The following is a 21,569-nucleotide window of genomic DNA, read 5'->3' on the forward strand; positions in this document are numbered from 1 at the left end:
CCACCTTCCAACCTGGAGATTCAAAGGGGCAAAGCATCCTCCTCGGTGTGGTCCCTAGACCCCCCTCCCCCTTCCCCCCTCCCGCCCCCAACAGCAAAGCTGCAGAGCTGACCTAGAGAAGCAGAAAGATGGTGGCACCAGGGCTCCGCAAAGGATTGCCGAGGCCCCCTGAATTAGCTGGAGATGAGAAGAAAAGCTAAACGAGTTGAGTTGGAGATTCTTCTCCGCGGATCTCACGGAGGAAGAAGTGAGGGGCTTAGTTAAGAGAAGGAAGCGGTGCGTTTGCTCCTTCCTAAGAAAAGTAGTCTTGGAAGGAAGGCAGAGCTCCTGTTTTTCCTTGTCCCGGTGCTAAAGGAGGAGAATTTGCACCAACTGAAGATATCCAGGCAGGGTTGCCGAGTGCTTCCAAGTGAGCAGGACTGTGCAGGGGACAGTTGGACAGATGTATGTACAGGAACTGCCAGAGATTCAACTTATTTCCTTCCTTCCTTCCTTCCTTCCTTCCTTCCTTCCTTCCTTCCTTCCTTCCTTCCTTCCTTCCTTCCTTCCTTCCTTCCTTCCTTCCTTCCTTTTCCCTACCATACCTCACAATATTTCCCAGGGTTCATAAAAGAGCCTTTTGGGCAGTCAAAATGCTCTAAAAATTCCCGCGAGTTGCTGAGAGTGCCGATGACCCGGAACTTGTCGGGGCTGTGGGGATCCGTCATCAGGCCCTCGTGCGAGCTCTCCGGGGTCCGCACAGAGCACCAAACCTGCATTGGAAGGAAGAGGATGAGCAGAGGGTTAAGGGTGCCGAGGAGGTCAAAGGCGTTGAGTCGCACGCCTGAAGCGTAGCAAGAACAGGGTTTGTTTGGTCAGAAGTAGCCAAATTTCAGCCAAGTTGACTTGGGGGTAAAGATGTACGGGTAGTCCTCGACTTAACAACAGGTCATTTAATGACTGTTCAAAGTTACAAAAGCACTGGGAAAAGTGACTAACCGCCATTTTTCATACGGCCGTTGCAGCGTCCACACGGCCACGTGATCGAAATTTAGACTGTTGGCAATTGGCTTGCATTTGTGACGGTGGCAGCGTCTTGGGGGGTCACGTGATCATTTTTTGCCACCTTCTGACGAGCCACGTCAACGGGGAAGCCAGATTCACTTAACAACCGTGCTGCTAACTTAACGGCAGCGATTCCCTTAACAGCTGTGATGCGAAAGAAAGGTTGTAAAATGGGGGAAGACTCACTGAACAACCGTCTTGCTTAGCGACGGAAATTTTGGTGGTGGTAGGTTGAGGACTACCGTGTACAATACTCTGGCTCTCTGTGAGGATGTGCAGGTAGTCCTCAGGTTACAACTGCTATTGGGACCAGGATTGTGATCGTTTTAAGTGAAGCAGACGTCAAGTGCAATGTCCTGTGACCACAGACTAGGATAGGACAGAACAGGACAGAATAATAACTTTATTGTCACTTTGAATGTGAGACGGAGACCCTTCCTTAAGGTGCTCACTAATAAACTAAGCCTAGTGTTGTTTTTGTACTTTGTTTTCAACTAAAACTGCCACTTAACCCTTTTTGCTGGCAGCAGCCATGATGAATGAGACTCTGTGTGAATCTTCCTTCTTTGGTTGTTGGCTGCCGTGAGGGGCGGGACCTCTTACTCAGAAGATTTGTTCATTGTGAGCAATTATACATTTATTGGGGGGGGGAAGGCAGCGTCTGTTTAGAGGGACTTCCAGAAGGCTGGGATTAATTACTGAATAAATGTTTATTTTGTCATAAGAACCTCTGGCGTCTCTCTCTCTTTTTTTTTTTACTCTGTCACAGAGTAAAATAATATCCCCCCTGTAACTACAGCACCCAAAATACGGTCACATGACCCTGGGAGGGGTGGTGGCCAAAACCAGCTCATAAATAGCTTTTTCAGAATCTGCCGTAACTTTGAACAAAGAAACCAGTCTTAAGTTGAGGACTGGGGGGGGGCAGGGCAGAAGAATTATTTATTTATTTTTCATCCCACCTTTATTATTATTTTTTACAAATAACTCCAGGTGGCAAACGGATCTAATACCTTTTCCTCCTCCTACCATACTATTCCCCCCCCCAGCAACAACCCTGTGAGGGGAATTGGACTGAATGGAAAGTGACCGGCCCAAAGTCAGCCAGTTGATTTTCATGGCTAAATTGGAACTAGAAGTCCCAGCCTCTTAAGGATTGGCCCGAAGTCACCTGGCTGGCTTGCATGCCTAAAGCGGGACTAGAACTCACAATCTTCTGGTTTTCTAGCCTGGTGCCTTTGCCGCTAGACCAGGGGTAGGCAACCTTGGGTCTTTTATGACGTGTGGACTTCAACTCCCAGAATTACTGAGCCAGCATGGCTCAGGTTGGAAACCTCTCTCTTTCCCCTCAGTGTGGCTGGCTCAGGAATTCTGGGAGTTGAAGTCCACGAGTCATAAAAGAGCCAAGGTTGCCTACCCCTGCTTTAGGCCATGTTTCTCAAAGGTGGTCCCTTGAAAATGTGTGAACTTCAACTCCCAGAATTCCTGAGCCAGCATGGCTCAGCTTGGAAAACTCTCCCTTTTCCCTCAGTGTGGCTGGCTCAGGAATTCTGGGAGTTGAAGTCCACACGTCATAAAAGACCCAAGGTTGCCTACCCCTGCTTTAGGCCATGTTTCTCAAAGGTGGTCCCTTGAAAATGTGTGAACTTCAACTCCCAGAATTCCTGAGCCAGCATGGCTCAGCTTGGAAAACTCTCCCTTTTCCCTCAGCGTGGCTGGCTCAGGAATTCTGGGAGTTGAAGTCCACAAGTCATAAAAGAGCCAAGGTTGCCTACCCCTGCACTAGACCAAACTGGCTCTTCCTTATTTGATATTGAGCTTCGTTCAACATTCGAAGCCGCCAGGTGCAGGTAGAAAAGATATATTCCCCCGTGCGCATGTCAGCTAAATTCACTACCAAACCAACGAGATGCACCCCATATGTAGGAATGGCACAAAATGCCCTTGTAAGGAAACGTTCACAGCCAAGCTGAAGTGACCTTGAGTGGTGACAGGGGTGGGAATCAGACAGGAACCTGTGGCCCAATAATCCCAATTTATTTTATTTAGCGTATGGCTGGTCACACACAATATAAAAAAACATTTCATGTTTACAAGTTAAAACAGTTAAAACAATTAAAAAGAAGCAGTAAAAAAAAACCTAAGAGGAAACCAGAAATAACATTTCAGAATTTGATGTCGAGTTTGGAAATCCAGTCAGTAGCTGCCGTTGTTACGCAGAGGAAGTCCTTAAAATCTCCTGGGTATTTTCTATTAATGCATTCCCTCACTATATGTTGGATAGTCTGTCGGGGAGCCCCGCAATCACATTGCGCTGAAGGTGTCTTTCCCCATTTATACAGAGAATCGGCACACACCCCACGAGTCGTTTTAATTCTATTGTATGCCACCCATATGTGTTGGGGTAAGTTGAACCCTGGAGGTATATTATTAGGATTAATATGCTCGAAAATATCTTGGGAGGCATTTATTTATTTATTTATTTTAATCCCATTTATATCCCGCCCTTCTCCGCCCTTCTTCTTAGCAGTAGCCTTCATTCTATGTATATGCCTGCTTATTAGGGCTTTCACACACACACCCCCAGCGGCATTATTACAAAGTCAGCTTAATTGCCCCCAACAATCTGGGTCCTCATTTTATGGAAGGATGGAAGGCTGAGTCAACCTTGAGCCTGGTGGGATGCGAACCTGCACTAACTGCAGGCAGCTGGTGTTACTTAAGGAGGCATCCACTTTTGTGTGGTGCTCTGATGTTCGGCCAGCAGCTTAAGCGCTGTAAGGAGTGGTGGGTTTCTTGACTTTAGTCGACCTCTTAAAAGAACAGAGGTGTAACCATGAATAGGTAGAGGAGTTTAGCAGGATCTTACTATACTCCCAAATAAGAGCTTCCTGTCGTCGTAAGTGCGGGGGGAGTATATGGCTAAGAACTGGTAGCCAGTGAATAGGTGTAGATTTTATGCACCCAGTAATTAATCTCATCCCAATTGTTTCTATCCGCTGACTATAGCTCAGATTTAATACAGCTGTCATGCTGACCTAGTAAGAAGGGAGAAATAATAAGGTCGCGCTGCAGCGTCAACGACATTCCGTGTCATGCTGTATTTTACACTGTTGTCGGCCTTCTTTGTTTTGCCTTTGGAAAAAATTGAGCCAAGGGTATCTAAGCTCGGTTACTGCCTTTGCTCAAGGCTGCCCAACGTACTGCCAATCCTTGCTAGGAGCCCAGCGTTTTGCATCTTTCAAAAAAAAAAATTGTGTTGTATCTTCAGAATGACTTAGCAAATTAAGGAGAAATTTCCTGACGGTCAGAACACTTAATCAGCGGAACGACCTGTCTCCAGAAGCTGTGAATGCTCCAACACTGGAGGGTTTTAAGAAGAGACTGGACAGCCACTTGTCTGAAATGGTATAGGGTCTCCTGCCTGAGAGCAGGGGGTTGGACTAGATGACCTCCAAGGTCCCTTCCAACTCTGTTGTTCTGTTATTCTGATTTGTTTGCTTTAGGTGAGCCAGATTTGGGCCAGCGCAAGACACTGATTCTTGTTATTTCTGCTAGGTAGTCCTCGACTTAGAGACTGTTTGTTTAGTAACCATTCAAAGTTACAACAGCACTGAAAAAAAAAGTGACCTATGAGCGTTTTTCACACTTACAACCATTGCAACATCCTCATGGTCACGTGATCAAAATTCCCTTGGCAACTGACTCACATTTATGACGGTCGCAGTGTCCCGGGGGGCGGGGGTCCACGCGATCCCCTTTTGCGACCTTCTGACAAGCAAAGTCAACGGGGAAGCCAGGTTGCCCTTACTAATTTGACAACTGCCACGATTCGCTTAACAACCGGGGCAAAAAAGGTCGTAAAATGGGACAACATTCACTTAAACAAGCGTTTCGCCTGGCAACAGAAATATTTGGGCTCAATTGTGGTCATAAGTCAAGGACTGCCCGTAGTGCGCCATCTTCTGGGTTGAGCGGTTACTATGTGTTGGAAGAGCAGCTGGAGAGGGAAGGTGGGACAGCTGTGACTTGATGCCATTCACCCAAACTCTCCTTTGTCTAGCACAGGGCTTTTCAACCAGCGGTACGGGTACCACCTGTGGTACCTTGGCACCTGGCAGGTGGTACACGACCATCCTAGAAAAGTGGCAGCGGGGGAGGGGAATGAGCTGAACCGGTGGCAGCACTGCACAAGCCTGAGCGAGAGACGGCTGGAGCTGCAGGGCTGTCAGGGCTCAGCGGAAGCGCCAGGATCAGTGCTGCTTTCCAGCTGATCGGCGCTTCTTCGGGACTGTCAGCTGGAGCTCGGCGCGGATCCTGGCGCTTCCGCTGAGCCCAGAAGAAGCGCCGATCAGCTGGAACGTTGCAGCATCTCCAGGGTCTTGTGATTTACATTCCGATGCTTGGCAACTGATTCATATTTATGATGGTCACAGTGTCCCAGGGTCATGTGAAGTGACCAAAACCTGCTGCAACCACCCAGCAGACGGGGGGGAATAAAAACCAAATACCCCACCTCACCCCACCCCCACTGCCAATCCTCAGCAGAAATGCTCACAACAATGAAAACCTCGGTCAGGAGGAAGAGCTCCGCCAGGCGGCCAAGCAGGTGTCTTCCTCGGCTGTGTCTTGGGGGGCATTTTTTTCAGTGTCATTGTTAACTTCGAACAGTCACTAAGCAAACTGTTGTAAGTCGAGGACTACCTGTACTTCATCACTTTTTTCCCTTTTTTTGGGGGGGGGGTGTCATCAAGATTTTGACACCTTGCGAGGCAACTGGTGGTACTCGGATGTTGCCACATCCTAAAAGTGGTACAATGGGTGAAAAGGTTGAAAAGCCCTGGACTAGAAGACTTAGGTTTCAAGCCCCATCCAGACGTAGCTGCATGTGGTCTTTGCTTGCTACCCAGAGGAACGTGTGCGCTCTTTAATTCCAGAATTCCAGTACCAAGTGTTTTAGGGCAAACTGGGCCCTGGTCCTGCTTATCCAAAAGAAAAGTCACGGGGGCAGAACAGTGGCTCCAAGCGAGTGTTCAGTTATGACGGGCACCAGGGATCTGTTCCATTAAGTTATGGTCACCATCAAAGCTGATACCAGCCAGAGCAAAGAACCACTCAAAGAAGTAGTGAAAGATCGGAAGATGTGGAGAGACCTTGCCCATAATATCGCCAGGAGTCAGGCATGACTGAATGGATCCCCCATCATCACAAATGAAGGCAATGTTTCAGGATCCAGGATAATATTGCAAGATCCAATCTGGGTCAGTCACTGGGACCAGAGCTTTAGTCCTCTGAGCCCATCCTCAGGGAACGTCTCTCTCTACTGGAATGAATGCTTTGGGCTATTCTATGCATCATATTTGTGTGGTGCCTTCTATTGGTTTATTGGTGTGTTAATGGCCGGCAACTGGCTCCTAAGTACCTGATAAGCTAGTGGTAAATCCGCACTGCTGTTGACTGACAAGGGGCCATTTCCTAGGCTTCAATAATTTCCCTGACTGTTCTTGGGCCTGCTCGGCCAACAATCTTAGCAGGAGCAAAATTGAATGTATGTCTTTGTTCACTGCAATGTGAGACTACCAATGAGTTTCAGTGGCTTGATCTGACCACTCACTTGGGTTTTTGCAATCTGATGGTTAGATGGTGGCTAAAGGGTTAAAAGGAAGGCACCCGGTTTAAGACTCTGGTCAGGAAAATAGGCACAAAAAGTAGAGAGAGCAAGAACATCCCGATGGGCTTACCTGTGCAAATCCTAAAAAGAAGAGCTGGTGGCTTGTAAGACCCACCGAGGGGAGGTGTTTCTCCTCCCCGTTCTTCTTCAGCCAAGATTTGTAAGCCTGTGAAACCAACAACAGGGACATTAGTACTCCGAGGCTCAGGAAGTGTGTGAATCCTTCCCCTTCCCTCCAGGAATTGGGAACTCAGACGAAGAGGTTTTGAGGTTCACCAGATTGCTCCCCGTGCTGCATTATGTGTTCTGGTGGGGTGGACAATTTTCCCCCAGGGCTTACTCACATTGTAAGCGGCTTTCAGTCCCCCGTTGTCGGCAATGTTCTCCCCCAATGTCTGTTTGCCGTTGACATGCTCCCCATTGACGAGGTAGTTGCTATATTGTTCCTCCATGCATTCCGTCCGGTTCTTGAAGGCTTCGAGGGATGAATTCTGCCACCAAGGACGCAGGTTGCCTTCTTTGTCGTACTCTCGGCCTGGAAGGAATAAAATGGTTTTCTTGGACCATCTAGTATCCATCTAGTACAGGTAGTCCTCGACTTACGACCACAACTGAGCCCCACAATTTCCGATGCTAAGCGAGACAGTTGTTAAGTGGGCCTTGCTCCATTTTACAAACTTTGTGTTTTTTTTTGCCACGGTTGTTAAGTGAATCACTACAGAGGCTAAATTAGTAACACCGTTGTTAAGTGAATCTGGCTTCCTCACCGACTTACTTGTCAGAAGGGATCCCATGAACTCAGGACGCTGCAACCATAAACAAAAATGATCCCGTTGCTAAGCGTCTGAATTTTGATCAGGTGACCATAGGGGTGGTGCAATGGTCCTAAGTGTGAAAAGTGGCCATAGGTCCCTTTTTCAGTATGGTTGTAACATTGAACGGTCACTAAATGAATGGTTATAAGACTACTTGCGTACCACATAGTTTTAATAACAGCAAAGTGGGTGTTCTTCCTCCCGCGATAACTTCAGAAGTTTCGGAGGAAGAGAGATGTTCACTAGTTCTAAACACAGTTAGTCCTTGACTTCCGAAAATTCATTTAGTGATCATTCAAAGGGACAACGGCCCTGCAAAAAAAAAATGACTTACAGCCAGTCCTCGCACTTATGACCAACACAGCATCCCTACAGTCGTACGATCAAAATTTAGGCGCTTAGCAACTCGTGTAAATTCACAATGGTTGCCATGTCCCGGGTTCATATGATCGCCATCTGCAACCTTCCCAGTCGGCTTCCGGCAAGCAAAGTCAATGGGAGGAATCCAGATTCGCTTAACGACCACATGATTCACTTAACAGCCCGTGGTCAGGAAGGTCATAAAATCAGGCACAACGCCTTTATTAACTGCCTTGCTTAGCAGTGGAAATTTTGGTCCCCATTTTCGCTTGCAATTCGAGGCCTGCCTAAGCCACTGTTTTCAAGCATTCACTAAATGAATTGTTCTAAGTCAAGGACTTCCTGTGCCATGCAGAAAGGAGAGGGTGTCTTGATGGGTATGGGTGTATAGAAGCTCCTTGACTAGGTGAAAAAAAGTGCAAGGTAATGGGGATGAAATGGCCCTGGAAAAAGCGACTGACGACCATTTTTCACGCACAGGACCACCGCAGCATTACGTGATCAATATTCAGAATGCTTGGCAACCGACTCATATTTATGACGGCTGCAGTGTCCCGGGGTCACGGGAATCCCCTTTTGCGACCTTCTGACGAACAAAGCCAATAGGGGAAGCCAGATCCACTTAACAACCCCGTTACCAACTTGACAATGGCAGCGATTCACTTATCAACTGTGGCAAGAGAGGTCGCCAAATGGGACAAAGCTCACTTAGCAACTGTCTCGCTCATCAATGGAAACTTGAGGCTCAGTTGTGGTCGTAGGTTGAGGACCACCGATAAGGCGTTTCGAAGTGTTATGGAACGGGGAGAACATCGGGAGAAGAAAAAGAAGAAGCTTGACATTCACAAGATCCAACAGAGGCGCTTATTAGCTTCTCGTGGTCTGTGATGGACCTAAAGGCCCATGAGGGAAGGCATAATTAAAGGTCTCCTATTTAGAGAAGGTAAAGGTGGGACGTGGTGGCTCAGTGGGTTAGGACGCTGAGCTTGTCGATCAGAAGGTCAGCAGTTTGGCGGGTCGAATCCCGAGTGCCCCGTAACAGAGTGAGCGCCTGTTACTCGTCCCAGCTTCTGCCAACCTAGCAGTTCGAAAGCACGTAAAAATGCAAGTAGAAAAATAGGGACCGCTACGGTGGGAAGGGAACAGCGTTCCGTGCGCCTTTGGCGTCTAGTCATGCCGGCCACATGACCACGGAGACGTCCTCGGACAAGCGCTGGCTCCTCGGCTTTGAAACGGAGATGAGCACCGGCCCCTAGAGTCGGAAACGACTAGCACGGATGTGCGGGGGAACCTTTACCTTTACCTAAAGGCAAAGGTGAGCTGCAAGCGTCCAAGCCCCAGGTGGAATAACTGGCTGTTACCTTGATCGTCAAAAGCATGGGTGAGCTCATGCCCCATCACAACGCCGATGCCTCCAAAGTTGAGGGCCCTCAAGAGAGAAAAGGAAATAAAACATGTGAAGCAACAGGCCAGGCTTTGCCTATCAGAGACAGCCGAAAAGGGCCAGTCTTTTAAATAAGGCACGTTAAATAAGGCACCCAGAACCCAAAGCAGAAGGTCAGTTCCCTCTCTCTCTTACATATTGCAACAAATGTTTGCCTCAAGGTCACTCGTGCCTTGGTCGCTTCCTATCTGGATTACTGCAATGCACTCTACGCGGTGCGGCCCTTGAAGCTACAACTGTTCCAAACCGCAGAGCACGCACAAGGACAATTTATTTCTTTACGACATAAATTGCACCAATTCCTAGATTCTCCGGGGGGGGGGGAGAAATCTACTGAATAAAAGATGACTATTTTAGATCGAATAGGTAAACTGGCAAGGAAAAAAAATAGTTCTCCATTCTACAACAGGGAAGGGAGACCTACACATTACCTTCCCATCAGACTCATATTAACGTTTTGAGCCCACCTTCCTGTGGACACACCTTGTTGCTTCTCTGCACAACCTGAGCATTTCATCAGAAGGACCAAACTGAGCGTGCCTGTAGGCTACCGTGCCCCAAGTCTCTTCTTCCCACCAATCCCCACCGCACCCCGACGCACTTGGGATGGTTGTGAGCATAGAACGGAGCCTGGAGGATGCCCGCGGGAAAGACGATGCCATTCTTGGTAGGCAGATAATAAGCGTTGACGGTCTGGGGGGTCATGCTCCACCTGGAAAAGCACCACACACAAAAAATCAACAATTGGGGGAGCCGGCCCTGTTTAGGCAGACCTACGCTTAGCAAAATGGTGACGTGTCTCTGGAGGACACCTTAATGCCAGTTTCTACTTTAAAAGTCTGGCCTTCTTCTTGGGGAGAGGGGACACACCAAACTCCTTCATCATTGGCATGTTAAAAAGGGGTTAGACCAGGGGTAGGCAACCTCGGCTCTTTTATGACGCATGGACTTCAACTCCCAGAATTCCTGAGTCAGCATGGCTGAGGTTGGAAACCTCTCTCTTTCCCCTCAGCGTGGCTGGCTCAGGAATTCTGGGAGTTGAAGTCCATGCGTCATAAAAGAGCCGAGGTTGCCTAACCCTGGGTTAGACTTAAGCTCCCGATGGAAATCTGCTAACTTTCTACGTGTGTTATTTTTATTGGTTTGTTAAGATTTCTATCCCACCTTTATTACTTTATAAACAGCTTAAGGCGGCCAACACAGCTAATGTTCACCGCCCTGAGTCTCTTGAGAGAAGGGCGGTATATAAATTAAATTAATAAAATAAAATAATAAAATAAAAATAAATAAAATAATGCTCCTTCCTCCTCTCCCCATTAAACAACGGCCCTGTTGGGTGGGATGGGCTCAAAGAGAGTGACTGGCCCAAACTCATCCAGCTGGCTTTCATGCCTAAGGTGGAACTAGAACTCACAGCCTCCTGGTGATGGGCCTAAAGTCATCCAGACAGCTTTCAAGCCTAAGGCGAGACTAGAATTCATAAACTCCTGGTGATTGGCCCAAAGTCACCCAGCCAGCTACTGTGTCTAAGGTGGGACTAGAATTCAAAACCTCCTGGTGACTGGCCCCAAATCATCCAGCTGGCTTTCATGGAAACGTCTAGAGCAGGGGTGTCAAACTGCCGGCCCGCAGGCTGGAGCGTCACGGAGAAACCGCGCCCATCTCATTTTCGGCAATGGGAAAAAGTTCCGATACGTTGCGTGACATCACGGGACGTCGCGAGTTTGACATGCCTGTTCTAGAGTAAAAGCCTCTGTCCAGGAGTCATCAGTGCTGAAATAAAATCAGCAACGGTTTTCTTTCTGTCATGAACACAACCCCAGGTGGGACTAACCTAGTAGTCTGGATAATGATATGAGGGAGGGAGGGAGGGAGGGAGGGAGGGAGGGAGGGAAGGAAGGAAGGAAGGAAGGAAGGAAGGATCTCACTAACCTAGTAATCTGGTTAGTGAGGACGGCATATTGATAGATAGATAGATAGATAGACAGATAGATAGATAGATAGATAGATAGATAGATAGATAGATAGATAGATAGATAGATAGATAGATAGATAGATAGATAATCTTGGTGGAGCAGTGGGCTAATGCCTCCTTAAGTAACACCAGCTGCCTGCAATTAGTGCAGGTTCGCATCCCACCAGGCTCAAGGTTGACTCAGCCTTCCATCCTTCCGAGGTAGGTAAAATGAGGACCCAGATTGTTGGGGGCAATTAAGCTGACTTTGTCATAATGCCGCATTGTGGGGGGGGGGCGCGAAAGCCCTAATAAGCAGGCATATACATAGAATGAAGGCTATTGCTAAGCACATTGATTTGTGCTTAAATTGTAAGCCGCCCTGAGTCTTCGGAGAAGGGCGGGATATAAATGGAATTAAAATTTTAAAAAAAATAAAGAGATAGATAGATAGATAGATAGATAGATAGATAGATAGATAGATAGATAGATAGATAGATAGATAGATAGAATGAAAATGAATGAACGAATTCACTTCTGCCAGGACTTGATTCATGCTTAAGTGTCTCGTTCTCTGAATCTTAATACAGATCCTGGAACTTTTTCTTGAATCCCGGTCTTACTATTGACTTCTGTGTTGGACTTTGACCTAGGGGTTGTCTACCTCTTCCTCTTGCATCGTGGTGTCAAACTGAGGGTATTCATCCTCACTTCCTAACTCTACCTTATGCCATGACTGGGGAAAAGGGAATCCTTACTGGTCTCGGTTGGGAGGCTTCCTCAGTTGGTCTGCCATAAACCTGGCAGAGAAGTTGTAGAAATTCAACATGTTCTGAAAGAAAGAGTCTTCTGAGACCTCATACTGGAAAGAAGAAAATGAAAGAGAAACACATTTCAGCCTTACAGTGGCGATAAGGACGTACCTTTCATGCAGAAAATCTAGCATTTCCAGTTAATGCAATCTGAAGAAAAAAGCACAAATTATTCACACGTCGTCTTGGCCTTAAGAAATTGGCCAGGAGATGGCTTGGTCCACGCAGCTTGCTAAAACAATAGCTCAGGGGTGTCCAACCTTGGTCACTTTAAGACGTGTGGACTTCAACTCCCAGAATTCCGCAGCCAGCCTTGCTGGCTGAGGAATTCTGGGAGTTGAAGTTCGCAAGTCTTAAAAGTGGCCAAGATTGGACATCCCCGCAGTAGCTGTTTTCTTACAACATGCTGATCCACAAACTAGCCCCAAACCATTTTAGAGTTTAGTCTTCTGCGTTGTGCAAAAACACCAGTAAGGCATGCAACAGTGAACACGCCACAAAGCCTGGCTTCACACACAGTGTACGAAGCAACAAGCTGAATCAACCACATATGATCCAATGTTTGGACCCCCGGGACCATGCCAGGGAAAACTGGAGCAACTTCCCTTCTTTCTCTGAGCCAACCAGGCCCTGAACCATTTCCATGCCTTTCCTGCTGCTGTCTTAGGTTCTCACCCCATCATAGACATCATCCAACTCCTTGTTGTCCAGGATGAACTCAGGGAAGCCAATCATGTCATAGATGGCATCAGCCTGCATAGAAAAAAAAGCATTTTCTGAGACTCTGTTTGCAAGAATGCAAGGAACCCCAGTGAAGAGGAATTTCAGAATTTGGAAGGCTCCTTGGAGGTCTTCTAGTCCAACCCACTGCTCGGGCAAATGGACAAATGGCCATCCAGTCTTTTAAAAACCTCCAGTGTTGGAGCACGCACAACTTCCGGAGGAAAGTCCCTCCAACTGATTAATTGTTCCAAGTGTCAGGAAATTTCACTTATTTCTAGGTTGATTCTCTCCTTGATTAGTTTCCACCTGTTGCTTCTTGTTCTGTCTTCTGCTGCTTTGGAGAATAGCTTGACTCTCTCTTCTTTGTGGCAGCCCCTCACATATTGTAAGACTGCTATCGTGTCACCCCTAGTCCTTCTTTTCATCAGATTAAATAAACCCTATTCCTACAACTGTTCTTTATATGTTTTAGCCCTCAGTCCCTTAATCATCTTTGTTGCTCTTCTCTGCATTTTTTCCAGTCTCAACATTTAAAAAAAAATCAGAAAGGAAGAAAGAAAGAAAGAAAGAAAGAAAGAAAGAAAGAAAGAAAGAAAGAAAGAAAAAGAAAGAAAGAAAGGAAGGAAGGAAGGAAGGAAGGAAGGGAGAAGGAAGGAAGGAAGGAAGGAAGGAAAGAAGGAAAGAAGGAAAGAAGGAAAGAAAGAAAGAAAGAAAGAAAGAAAGAAAGAAAGAAAGAAAGAAAGAAAGAAAGAGGCTGTAGATTTGAATGCAACTAAACCAACTGTAAGCAACAGCACGATCAAAGAACCACCAAGAATGCTTCCAGCAATACTGGCAGAGGAAGTTGCTTGTATATCAGGGGCCTTCAAACTTGGCCCTTTTATGAGTTGTGGACTTCAACTCCCAGAATTCCTCAGTCAGCCATGTTTTTTATCCAGGTCATCATCTTAAACTGGCCCAAGTCATTACCTTAAACCAAGGGTCTTCAAAGTTGGCCCTTTTATGACTTGTGGACTTCAACTCCCAGACTTCCTCAGGCAGTGTGCCTGGCTGAGGAATTCTGGGAGTTGAAGTCCACAAGTCATAAAAGGGCCAACTTTGAAGACCCCTGTTGTATATAAAGAGAGAGCAAACACCACTCCTTTCTAGCACTGACGATGTGACCTAATTGGGCAATCAAATGTCTGCAAGAAAACAACCAAGCTTGGAGAGCACCTAGGGCCCCACAACCAATCCTTAAAATGTGCTAAGGCCAGGTTTTGAAGCTATATAGAACCCTGGAATCAGACAAAGTGAATACTGAGAAGCAGTACAAAAGCAGTGTTTATTTTTATGTTATGTATTTGACTACAGGTGAAACTCGAAAAATTAGAATATCGTGCAAAAGTTCATTTATTTCAGTAATGCAACTTAAAAGGGGAAACTAATATATGAGATACAGTAGACTCATTACATGCAAAGCAAAATAGTTCAAGCCGTGATTTGTCATAATTGTGATGATTATGGCGTACAGCTCATGAAAACCCCAAATCCACAATCTCAGAAAATTAGAATATTACATGCAATCAATAAAACAAGGAGTGTACATAGAACAATATCGGACCTCTGAAAAGTATAAGCATGCGTATGTACTCAGTACTTGGTTTGGGCCCCTTTTGCAGCAATTACTGCCTCAATGCGGCGTGACATGGAAGCTATCAGCCTGTGGCACTGCTGAGGTGTTATGGGAGACCAGGATGCTTCAATAGCGGCCTTCAGCTCTTCCGCATTGTTCGGTCTCATGTCTCTCATCTTTCTCTTGGCAATGCCCCATAGATTCTCTATGGGGTTCAGGTCAGGCGAGTTTGCTGGCCAATCAAACACAGTAATCCCACGGTCATTGAACCAGGTTTTGGTGCTTTTGGCAGTGTGGGCAGGTGCCAGGTCCTGCTGGAAAATGAAGTCAGCATCCCCATAAAGCTCATCTGCAGAAGGAAGCATGAAGTGCTCCAAAATCTCCTGGTAGATGGCTGCGTTGACCCTGGACTTAATGAAGCACAGTGGACCAACACCAGCAGATGACATGGCTCCCCAAATCAATACAGACTGTGGAAACTTCACACTGGACTTCAAACATCTTGCAGTGTGTGCCTCTCCATTCTTCCTCCAGACTCTGAGTCCTTGGTTACGAAATGAGATGCAAAAGTTGCTCTCATCATAAAAGAGGACTTTGGACCACTGAGCAACAGACCAGGTCTGTTTTTCTTTAGCCCAGGTAAAACGCTTCTGACGTTGTTTGTTGTTCAGGAGCGGCTTGACAAGAGGAATACGACATTTGAAGCCCATGTCCAGGATCCGTGTGTGTGTGGTGGCTCTTGATGCACTGACTCCGGCCACAGTCCACTCCTTGTGAAAGTCCCCAACACTTTTGAATGGCCTTTTCCTGACAATCCTCTCCAGGCTGCGGTCATCCCTGCTGCTTGTGCACCTTTTTCTTCCACACTTTTCCCTTCCACATAACTTTCTATTAATGTGCTTTGATACAGCACTTGGGGAACATCCAACTTCTTTTGCAATTAATTTTTGAGGCTGTCCCTCCTTATGGAGGGTGTCAATGATGGTTTTCTGCACAACTGTCAGGTCAGCAGTCTTCCCCATGATTGTGATTCCTACTGAACCAGACTGAGAGACCATTTAAAGGCTCAGGAACCCTTTGCAGGTGTTATGGCTTAATGAGCGGATTAGAGTGGGACACTTTGAACCTAGAATATTGCACCTTCTCACAATATTCTAATTTTCTGAGATTGTGGATCTGGGGTTTTCATGAGCTGTAAGCCATAATCATCACAATTATGACAAATCACGGCTTGAACTATCTTGCTTTGCATGTAATGAGTCTATCTCATATATTACTTTCCCCTTTTAAGTTGCATTACTGAAATAAATGAACTTTTGCACGATATTCTAATTTTTCGAGTTTCACCTGTAGATTAGCTGACTTTCAAGTTGGCTTGAAATTCAACACTAAAAAAACCCCTAAGATTTTTGACATCCAGTGTCATCCTTCTCTGGCAAATAAAAGGGGAAGACATGGAAGCGGTGACAGCTAGCTTGCACGCCTAAGGTGGGACGAGAACTCGTGATCTCCTGCTTTCTTGTCTGGTGCTTAACCAGTAGGACTTCATTTGCTAGATAAACAAATGAACAGATGAATAACAAACAAACACAGGCTTCCATTGAGCAAGTACAGGTAAAAGAATTCTGACCGATGGTCACAATTAGTCAAAACGCCCTGCAGAGAAGTAATACTTTAAAAAAAGATCCCAAAAGGTACAGTTTATTCGACAAATGTTTCACAATGATAAGACCATTCTCAGCATCCAAACTCTGACGTAAATACATATCAGAATCACCTTCTCCTTAGCAACTTGTTTTGTCTTCTGGTCCATCCAGTCAAGATTGTTTAGTGAGTCTTCAAAGGCTGCACGGATGTCGGCAATCATGTTCTCGGCCTGTAGGTAAGGATGGAGAGGAATAACAGGTTTGTGCCATCCAAGTGTTATGACTTTAGAGACCCATCTAATCCAGGGTCTCTCAATCTTGGCAATTTGAAGATGTCTGGACTATAACTCCCAGCATGGCTGGCTGGAGAAATGTGGGAGTTGAAATCCACACATCTTCACTTAGCCAAAGTTGAGAAACACTGATTTAACCCATTTCCAATTGAATAGATTAACAGAGATGGAAGGGACCTTGGAGGTCCTCTAGTCCAACCCCCTGCTCAGGCAGGAAACCCTATACCATTTCAGACAAATGATTATCCAATCTCTTCTTAAAAACTTCCAGTGTTGCAGCGTTCACAACTTCTGGAGGCAGGTTGTTCCACTGATTAATTGTTCTGTCAGGAAATTTCTCCTTAGTTCTAGGTTGCTTCTCTCTTTGATTAGTTTCCATATGTTGCTTCTTGTCCTTCCTTCAGGGGCTTTGGAGAATAGCTTGACTCCCTCTTCTTTGTGGCAACCCCTGAAGATTGTTATCATGTCACCCCTAGTCCTTCTTTTCATTGAACTAAAAGTAAAGGTAAAGGTTCCCCCGCACGTGCGTGCTAGTCATTTCCAACTCTAGGGGGCTGGTGCTCATCTCCGTTTCAAAGCCAAAGAGCCAGCGCTTGTCCGAGGACGTCTCCGTGGTCATGTGGCTGGCATAACTAGATGCCAAAGGTGCACGGAATGCTGTTACCTTCCCACCGTAGTGATCCCTATTTTTCTACTTGCATTTTTACGTGCTTTCGAACTGCTAGGTTGGCAGAAGCTGGGACGAGTAACAGGCACTCACTCTGCTACGCGGCACTCGGGATTCGACCCGCCAAACTGCCGACCACCTGATCGACAAGCTCAGCATCCTAACCCACTGAGCCACCGCGTCCCTTATCATTGAACTAGATGTATCCAATTCCAGCAACTACTCTTTATATGTTTTAGCCTCCAGTCCCCTGGTCATCTTTCCAAAGCTCAATGCTTTGATGTTCTATCTTCCCCATTGCAGCCTCAGCTTAAAAATCTCAGCAGCCTCTACAGTTCGTTCCACCACCCAACTGTTCCTTTTCATTCATTGGTTATTGTTCCTCTACAGAAAAGCAAGAAAACACGTCAAGAGGTCTGGATGTGAGGGAGTTAATTCAGGTGGTCCTCAACTTACAACCTTTCATTTAGTGACTGGCACTGGAAAAAGTGGCTTATGACCGTTTTTCACACTTATGACCTTGGGGCATTCCCATGATCACATGATCAACATTTGGGAGCCAAAGCTTACAGTACTACCCTTGTCATGGATGGATGGATGGATGGATGGATGGATGGATGGATGGATGGATGGATAGATAGATAGATAGATAGATAGATAGATAGATAGATAGATAGATAGACACAGACAGATAGATAGATAGATAGATAGATAGATAGATAGATAGATAGATAGATGGATGGATGGATGGATGGATGGATGGATGGATGGATGGATGGATGGATAGATAGATAGATAGATAGATAGATAGATAGATAGATAGATAGATAGATAGATAGATAGATAGATAGACAGATGATAGATATGGATGGAAGATAGATAGATAGATAGATAGATAGATAGATAGATAGATAGATAGATAGATAGACAGATGATAGATATGGATGGAAGATGATAGATAGATAGATAGATAGATAGATAGATAGATGATAGATAGATAGATAGATGATAGATAGATAGATAGATAGATAGATAGATAGATAGATAGATAGATATGGATGGATGGTAGATAGATGGATGATAGATTGATAGACGGATGGATGAGATATATAGATATAGATAGATAAATAGACAGACGGATGGATGATAGATAAATGAATGGATGATAGATAGATAGATGATATAGATAGATAGACAGACAGACAGACAGATAGACAATAGATAGATAGATAGATAGAAAGATAGATAGATAGATAGATAGATAGATAGATAGACAGATTTGTTCATTTAACATAGTAAAATAAAAGATTAAAAAACCCAGTTAACAAAATGCTACTAATAATAACGATAATAATAAATTAAATTTGTATGCCACTTTACTCTCAGTGACTCCAGGCAGTTCATAACAATCAAAGAAATTCCAATAAAATCAATAAAACATAAAATATAAACACGCTAGGCCCAAACAAATAAACTATGCTAGAGCTTGCTAGGATGGTCTCCTTTATATCATTATCATATTAAGACAATGATTTGTTTCCAATAACATTAAAGATCCCATCGGGGTTCAATTCCTGTAACTACACAGGAATACTGACTTTATAGCAATAAAACAAAGATTGTCCAATGCCATTCCTTATTCTATATTGTTTTTTTTTATCATTTTTCAGGCTAGCTTTGAGACTCCTTAAGTACTAATGCCTTCTAAATACTCACTGGAGAAGAGCCTAATGCTGGGAAAGATTGAGGGCAAGAGAAGAAGGGGACGACAGAGAAGGAAGTGGCTGGATGGAGTCACTGAAGCAGTAGGCGTGAGCTTAAATGGACTCCAGAAGATGGTAGAGGACAGGAAGGCCTGGAGGAACATTGTCCATAGGGTTGCGATGGGTCGGACACAAGTTCGCAGCTAACAACAACAAATACTAATCAGGTCTAACCCTATTTATCTTTTGAGGTCAACTGTGGGTTGCCATGGGGACTTGAACTACAAACTATCCAACCCTATTTTATCCTATTCTAACATTTTGGGTGACTCAAGCTGCTGGTTACTGACTCAAAATGAACATCTTATCTGCTACACATCGATATAGGTAGTCTTTGACTTACAACCACAAACAGGACAAAAATGTCTGTTGCTAAGCAAGGTGTTTGTTGGGAGTTGTACCTAATTTTATGAATCTTTTTTTACCGCAGGTATATGCGACAATCTCCAATTGTAAAGAAACAGTAGGTAAACCAAACATTCATTAAGCGAATCACTGCAGTTGTTAAGTGAACCGTGATTAAGCGAATCTGGCTTTTCCCAATGACCATGCTTGTTAGAAGCTGGCTGGGAAAGTTGGCATAGGTTCAAGTGACCCCAGGATGCTGCAGTCCCTGAAAATACATTGCAGTTGCCAAACGTCTGAACGTTGTTCACGTGACCTTGGGGAGGCTGCGATGGCCACAAAAGTGAGGACTGGTTGTAGGTCGCTTTTTTTCATTGGTCCCTGGTTGTAACTTCAAATGGTCTCTAAATGATGGTTTTAAGTCAAGGACTACCTGTAGAATTCAGCCTACATTTCACCGTTTTCTTGAGTTAGTCAAATTGTTGACAGACCAAACTGTTGGTAGATCAAATTCTTTACCCCAGAAATACACAAAACACAGGTGGTCCTCGACTTATAACAATCCATTTAGTGATCATTCAAAGTTACAACAGCATTGAAAAAAGGGACATGACCATTTTTTTCACCCTTAAACCTGTTGCAGCATTCCACCACCCCCAGGGTTACGTGATCAAAATTCAGACACTAGGCAACCAGAATGTGCTGGGGGGGGTGTAACGCGATTTCCCCTTTTGTGAATCTTCTGACTAGCAAAGTCAACGGGGGAAGCCAAATTCACAGCTGTGTAACTAACATAACAACTGCAATGATTCACTTGAGAATTTTGGCGAGAAAAGTCGTAAAGTGGGGGCAACTTCCACTTAACAACTGTTCCACTTAACAACTGTTCCCCTTAACTTTGGGCTCGCTTGGGTAGAGGTCTACCCGTAGAAGTGCGGAGAATTAAAATTAATCCCATGGTATTGCTTGTGTGCACATGTGTTCCCTGTCTCACTTGTTCTGTTCCAGCCTATGACCGGCCCTGTTTGAATGTCAGGGACAATCCCCTTTTATAGTCAACAGGCTGGAAAAACCCAACCAAAGTTATTTACAAAGAAATCAAAAGTTCAAACAAGAGTTAAACCAAAAGTTCAAACAAGAGTTAAACAGGAATAACAGACCAGGACTCTAGCAGAAGATTTTCAAATGGTTGCCTTTAACAACCAGCACCTCCCACACCTTCCCCTTTTATCAGCAGTCCCAAGGCGTGGCTTCTCATTGCCTTCTCCTCCTCTCACCGAGTTGCCTCATTGCCTTTCTCTGCTCTGCTCTGCTGGATTGCCTCCTGCTCCTAGCGTCCCTGAATAGATCCAGCAGTGAATCATCTACGTCCAATACCTCATGCTCACACTGCTGAGTCTGATGAGGAACATGACAGGAGGGGCTAGGTTGAGAGTCCTGCAATGCATCAGAGCCTCCCTCTGACACCAAAGGCTCTCCAAACCCCTCCTCCTCCTCCTCTTCAGAATCATCAGACTCAGCTGCCGGTACCACAGGCTGACGCTGAATCACAACACTTGTAAATAAATCGGCTACTATTGAAGGAAGGGCTGTCTTATCCCTTCCCTTCTTGATGTCAACTCGGCCTCCTTCTTCCCTGCTGCTTTCCAAACACATCAGCAGAGAGTCTAACAGAGACCACAGGGCAGTTTTCAATCTGAGCATTTGTGGTGGGGCTACCTAGAGAAAGGCAGTAATCTACGAGTGGGATGTCACCAACCTGGCTGAAAATACTCACAATCTCCTTGCTGTGTCGGTCGAACGTGGCTTTTACAAAAAGGGCTCCAAGGGCAAAACCCAAGGTGTCATCTGTGTTAGAAATGCAGGTTTGCCAGCGAGGTGTACAGGACTCCAGAAAAAGAGAAAGAAAGAAAGAGAGTGAGGCCCAATGGAAAGTAGAGCAATTGAGTTTTAGAGGACAAGTGAATGAAGGATCCATGCTTTTTGAAGAAACTACACAGTGGTGGATCCCCGTCCAAGATTCCTCCCAACATGCAGAAGATCCCAGAATGGGTTGGAAGTGGTTAGTTTTCAGATCACCCAGCTAACGGACTTCAGGTAGCAAGATCTCCACTGGTCTGCAAACTGGAAGCTGTTTCTGGTCCTGTCCAGAAGAAGGCACTCCCAATTGTCTCTTTCATTCCCCTGAACAGCAGTCTCCAAACATGGCAACTGTAAGACTTGCGGACTTCAACTCCCAGAATTCCATTCCGGGAGTTGAAGGCCACAAGTCTTAAAAGTTACCATGTTTGGAAACCCCTGCTCTAAAACCGTGTTTCCCAACCTTGCCAGCTTTAAGATGGGTGGATGTCAATTCCCAGAATTCCCCAGCCAGAATGGCTGGCTGAGGAATTCTGGGAGTTGACGTCCCACCTATC

The 21,569-nt window shown here is 45.5% G+C and overlaps 1 protein-coding gene across 1 annotated transcript in view; it reads right to left on the reverse strand.

Moving 5' to 3' along the window:
* Nucleotides 1-205: 205 nt before the first annotated feature.
* The window catches only part of ECE2 (endothelin converting enzyme 2), a gene marked incomplete at its 5' end in the record, with an annotated part of 55,331 nt that continues 33,967 nt past the window's right edge, over nt 206-21,569 (reverse strand). Inside the window, 9 exons of the mRNA XM_083363931.1 lie at nt 206-752; nt 6,786-6,881; nt 7,060-7,250; nt 9,252-9,319; nt 9,936-10,046; nt 12,047-12,150; nt 12,776-12,853; nt 16,216-16,314; nt 20,930-21,040. Coding sequence (XP_083220057.1) covers nt 576-752; nt 6,786-6,881; nt 7,060-7,250; nt 9,252-9,319; nt 9,936-10,046; nt 12,047-12,150; nt 12,776-12,853; nt 16,216-16,314; nt 20,930-21,040 — 1,035 coding nt within the window. The 3' untranslated portion in view covers nt 206-575. The remainder of the gene's footprint in view (nt 753-6,785; nt 6,882-7,059; nt 7,251-9,251; nt 9,320-9,935; nt 10,047-12,046; nt 12,151-12,775; nt 12,854-16,215; nt 16,315-20,929; nt 21,041-21,569) is intronic.

This window comes from Vipera ursinii, assembly GCF_947247035.1.
Source record: "Vipera ursinii genome assembly, chromosome: 5".
Classification (NCBI taxonomy): domain Eukaryota; kingdom Metazoa; phylum Chordata; class Lepidosauria; order Squamata; family Viperidae; genus Vipera; species Vipera ursinii.